This window comes from Triticum urartu, chromosome 4, assembly GCF_003073215.2.
Source record: "Triticum urartu cultivar G1812 chromosome 4, Tu2.1, whole genome shotgun sequence".
In the NCBI taxonomy this organism is placed as follows: Eukaryota; Viridiplantae; Streptophyta; class Magnoliopsida; order Poales; family Poaceae; genus Triticum; species Triticum urartu.
Window position 1 is genome coordinate 8539197 of NC_053025.1, and position 5439 is coordinate 8544635.

General features: G+C 50.5%; 1 protein-coding gene across 1 annotated transcript; it reads left to right on the forward strand.

The window, feature by feature from the left end:
- Positions 1-1720: 1720 nt before the first annotated feature.
- LOC125550206 (glucan endo-1,3-beta-glucosidase 8-like) lies at positions 1721-4933 on the forward strand. The gene is made up of 2 exons (XM_048713150.1): positions 1721-2295; positions 3590-4933. The coding sequence occupies exons 1-2, from the start codon at positions 1958-1960 to the stop codon at positions 4707-4709; spliced, it is 1458 nt and encodes a 485-aa protein (XP_048569107.1). The 5' UTR covers positions 1721-1957; the 3' UTR covers positions 4710-4933.
- The last annotated feature ends 506 nt before the right edge of the window (positions 4934-5439 follow it).

The following is a 5439-nucleotide window of genomic DNA, read 5'->3' on the forward strand; positions in this document are numbered from 1 at the left end:
CGCTTATTCAGTCAGTTGTCGCCTGTCCTCTCGGCCGGCCTCAGCAGAGTCGTAGGAGTATAGCTCGTGTGTGGTCAAACCACACCCATCCTATCGGGGGATCGACCGATGCTTCTCGCGCGCGCCACGAGGATGATGTGCCCACAGATCGACCTTACGATTGACAAGCGTCAGTCACGTCGTTGAACGATCGAGCACCGAGTTGACAACTAGTACTAGGACGTTGCTTTTGCGCCAGGATGTTTTGATTGCATTTTTGTTCCGTTATCCTTTTCTTTCTGTGGGTGCGTTGATACGCGGTCATCAAGAATTTAGGCGTACCGACGGTAGTTGCGAGGAAGGTTGGTTTCGGATCGATTCATGTATTTATTTTACTGCAATCGTATAATGAAATGCTTGTATGCAGAGTTCGAAGGTATTTCTCCTTCCAAAAAAAAGAGAAAACAAATGTCTTTTTCTTTCTGCAAAAAAAAAAACCCAGATCGGTACAACGATTATTAATAAGTAATAAGCACCGAAAATATAGTAGAAATAACATTCAGGACCCTACACCACCGAACGATCACTATCGTTACCAGAACAAGCCGTCAAAGCGCCTTTGTCGTTACTACCCTACCCGAGCCCGTTTGACCTTGTTGGTGACATTGGGCAACTTTTTGTGCATGTGTCTCTAAGGACCGACGTTCCAGAGCCGCATTTGTCGCCATTAAACCCTTGAAACGATCTAAAGCGTTTGACACCAAATTTTATCATCGGGTACACGCAACAAGAAATCCTAACCTCGCTGCCGCAACAAGACGGCACAAATCTACGTGAACTCCGTCCCGATGAAGGAACTCGAAATGGAACAGACTTCGAAAGACCGTTTTGTATATGAAATGCCGCCATCTGCCCGGAAGACCCTATGAGAAATAAGAAAAACATAACTCAAACTAGTAGCTGGAGCCGAGGTCCTGGGTTCTCCTCTAGGCCACCGGACGCCTAAGCGGCCGAAAGAGGGCAAGTGGATCCATGGGCTCGGCAAATGTCGCTTGGAGTTCCATCTTTTGATGGCGGAACCCGTTCTTTTTATGGGGCCGTATGAAATAGCAATAGGAATTTTGCTTGGGTTCGGGTACAAGTGTTCTTTACATAAAGAGCGTTGACATTCAAGTAGGATGCACGGCGTCCTGTTCCTAATAACCGTAAAAGTTGTTGCGAAGCAGAGCGATGTCCCCGCTCCTCTGAATCTGAAGAAGAAAAGGAGATACTCGCTAGTAAAATACTCCTATTTGGGTTGAGTTGGTTCTCAAGGCACGAACAAACTTGGAGAACACACTGCACGCACATGTTAACACCAGGGTTGTGTTGACCTGATCACACCAGTACGTGTTGTCCCACTGCCAACTTCGTTGACTCTCTATGATGCTTGCAGAGATGTACGCGGTAGTCGGTTACCGATCTCCGCGTCTTAAAATAAGTGTCGCTGATTTAGTACAACTTTAATATAAGTGTCGCTGATCTAGTATAACTTTGGGATGAGTGTCGCTGATCTATTGTACTAGATCGGGAGACGACCGAAACTTTGGGGAGCTGCCCTTGCCTTCACCATCACCGGCCTGCTGCGATGTCTATGTGGTTCTTCGTCATCACAGATCACTCACAGGCACGTCCAGGTGCAGTTCTATTCAAAACCGCCCGTCCCTGTCCCGCCTCACAAAAGCAGCCACCGCACTAGGAAAAATAATCAAATCGTTCGCACCTCCCCATCATCCAAATCGCATCCCTTCTCCTCCTCCTACACGTACGTCCCCCAGCTGGAGCCAAAATCCGCGTTTCATTCGTGAGCTCTTCTTCTTCCGTCCGTGTGTGGCCTCAAAAGCTGAACCCAGCTCGCGCTTGCTCCGATCGTTCGTGAACTCTTCTTGCGTGCGTGCGTGGCCCGAAAGCTTAGCTTTGCCGCTCTGGTGCTTCGATCATGGCGGGCGTGGCCGTGGCGCGGCCGCTGCTGCTTCTGCTGCTGGCCGTCGTCGGGCTTCCGGCGGCCGTGGGGCTCGGGGTGAACTGGGGCACGATGGCGTCGCACCAGCTGCCGCCCAGCACCGTGGTGCAGATGCTGCAGGACAATGGCATCAAGAAGGTGAAGCTGTTCGACGCGGACGCGGAGCCGCTGGGCGCCCTCGCCGGCTCCGGCATCGAGGTCATGGTGGCCATCCCCAACAACATGCTCGACATGATGACCGACTACGACACCGCCAGGGAGTGGGTGCACAAGAACGTCAGCGCCTACAACTTCGGTGGCGGCGTCAACATCCGGTCAGCACCTCCACTCCTCCTCAATCCATGATGATCCTCTTCTTTCTTCCTCTTCGATTCAGAATCTCGCATGGCCTCTCTGCTTATTCTGTTTTCATGCTTGTTCATCGATGCTTCTGTTGTCATCAACTCATCATGTTATAATTGCAATTTTAATTACTCCCTCCGTCTCAAATTAAGTGTCTCAACTTTGTACAGAGTTCAGACACTTATTTTAAGACGGAGAAAGTATTTGATAGTGATGTTCATATTCTTATTCTTCCTTTAAATGTGCATATTGTGAGTTTACGATATACTCGATACATATTTATTAACCTTCTTGATTTGTGTACAATGATAGTACTATTCATGTCCTGATTCTAGATCTCAATTTCCTTTTTCCTCTTCCAAAAGCTTGAGCCTGAAGCATGCGGCCCAAAACCTTTATCTTGTTTGATAATCCATTCACAGTGGGTGCCTAAAATACTCACCGTAGGTATAGGACGATGTGGATATCCAATTTGCTGATCGTCCCTGCCTGACTCGTTCACTGGAAGCTTTCTTGTCAGCAAAGTGGCAACCTTGGCATGGCACGCATCAGCTTATTGCAACATAAAGCTACCTACACATACCCATCGCATATTTGCGTCTGTCCTGCCCAGTTGGTGCGTGAAGAATCTAACTTTCGGCACTTATCTGCTAACTTGTTCTTGGATGGAAAATTCTTTCTTTTCTTGAAAGATCGATAGAAATTTCTGAAAACGATCTGTCATGCGCACTGGTGAACCCACGTGGATCGATCACCCCACTGAATTCTTGTCGCCTAAAAGTGATTACTTATCTTATTGCTAAAAAGCAGCGAGCGCCCTTGATCTGATTTCAGTGGCCCTTCTTGGCGCCCACTAGACACCCACCAAGTCCTTAACACATATTCTCAAAAAAAAAAAAGTCCTGGACACATTTTTTTTCTGCGACATGGGCACAAACTGTTTCGTGCAAAGTTTTTTAAGAACTGCTTTCTTTCTTCCATGCAATTTTGCCCTGTCCCTGTATCATGCCTGAAATTTTGTTTGCGGGTGAACTAGCCGTCGCGACTGAAAACTATCCTCTGTTAGTGTTGCTTGTCAGCATCTTTGTTGTGTAGAGGCCGGGTGTTTCTTGATCATGCTTTGTATCCGCTTGATGCTATATTTTGAGTTAATAAAAACGTCTTTTATTAGAAGAAAATAAATCATCTGGGTTAATAACATCATTTATTCAAATTTGTTTTGATAACCATGGTATGAAAACTAATTATGCATTCCCCTACCTGCAGATACGTTGCCGTCGGGAATGAGCCGTTTCTGTCGTCCCTGAATGGCACCTTCCTGAATGTCACGCTCCCGGCCCTGCAGAACATCCAGAAGGCCCTTGATGAGGCCGGCGTCGGCGACACCATCAAGGCCACCGTGCCGCTGAACGCCGACGTGTACCAGTCCCCCAAGGACACCCCGGTGCCGTCGGCCGGGCGGTTCCGGCCGGAGATCTCCGGCCTCATGACGGAGATCGTGCAGTTCCTCAACCAGAGCGGCGCGCCCTTCACCGTCAACATCTACCCGTACCTCAGCCTCTACGGCAACGACGACTTCCCGCTCGACTTCGCCTTCTTCGACGGCGCCAGCAGCCCCGTGGTCGACGGCAACATCCAGTACACCAACGTGTTCGACGCCAACTTCGACACGCTCGTGTCGGCGCTCACGGCGGCCGGCGTAGGCGGCCTGCCGGTGATCGTCGGCGAGGTCGGCTGGCCGACCGACGGCGAGAAGCACGCCACGGCCGCCTACGCGCAGCGCTTCTACACGGGCCTGTTCCGGAAGCTGGCGGGCAACGCCGGCACGCCGCTGCGCCCGAACCAGTACATCGAGATCTACCTCTTCAGCCTGATCGACGAGGACGTCAAGAGCATTGATCCGGGCAACTTCGAGCGGCACTGGGGCATGATGCGGTACGACGGCCAGCCCAAGTACGCCATGGACCCGACCGGGCAGGGCCGGAACACGGCGCTGGTGGGAGCCCGGGGCGTGGAGTACCTCCCGCGGGTGTGGTGCGTGCTCAACGCCAACGCGGGCAACATGAGCAGGCTCGCGGACAACGTCGGCTACGCGTGCACCTACGCCGACTGCACCTCCCTCGGCTACGGGTCGACGTGCAACGGCATGGACGCCGCCGGCAACGCCTCCTACGCCTTCAACGCCTACTTCCAGGTGCAGGACCAGGACGAGGAGGCGTGCGGCTTCGACGGCCTCGCCGTGCGCACGCGCCAGGACCCCTCCACGGGCACCTGCAACTTCACCATACAGCTCAAGACCACCTCCGCGGCGGCGGGGCGGCCGACGGTACTCTTCACGACGGCCCTGCTGGCCTTGGTTCTTGCGGCCATGGTGACCATGCTCTGAGTCCGAATCTGATTCATACGTGGTGCTAGTTAGTAGTGACTCGAGCAGTTAGCTACAGGAAGGAGCTAGCTAGATATTACACACTTGTAGTTGTAGATATTCTTTTGGTTTGTATACGTGTTACGCCACTGTAGTATATATGATCACATGACCCCATGGACCTCGGATTCCAAGGGTTTATTAGATGTATAGCTAGCAAGAAAGATTGAGCTCACTCATGTGCACGTCGTTGTCTCCCTTGTGTCGTATATCTTTGAGGGCGAGTCTATCACCATGCTCGTGGCTATCATAACCGAGCTTTGGGAGCTATGTTTGTGCCCTGCTTCGCCTCTGTTGGTGGAGCATATGAAGGTGAACTCGCTGGTGACCTCATGGTTTGGCTCGTCTCCATGGATTTGATAGTGACTGCTGCTTTCAGCTGAAGCGTTTTGCGGTGTACAAGCATGGACTATGTGGTCGTTGCACGCCGGTTATGTTTGCCAAGTTTATCATGTGGTCATGGGTTTCATGTGTTTCTGAGTAGTCCTCATATGGTTTATCGTTGTTTCTGTTTATAAAAAACAGTCTTACCAAAATGTAGTTTGTATATGGTTTATGTTCCGTCAATGCTATATTTGTGAGATCTTATATTAAGATTTGTGTAAAAAAATCTATTTTCTTTCATACATGTTTTAACACTCGACTGAGACTTGGTTAAGCCTAATTCCGCTAAGAACTAGCCACATCCTAT

Coding starts and splice junctions, on each gene's coding strand:
- LOC125550206 (XM_048713150.1), top strand. CDS start 1,958: ATGGCGGGCGTGGCCGTGGCGCGGCCGCTGCTGCTTCTGCTGCTGGCC. Junction 2,296..3,589: donor GGTGGCGGCGTCAACATCCG/GTCAGCACCTCC, acceptor CCCTACCTGCAG/ATACGTTGCCGTCGGGAATG.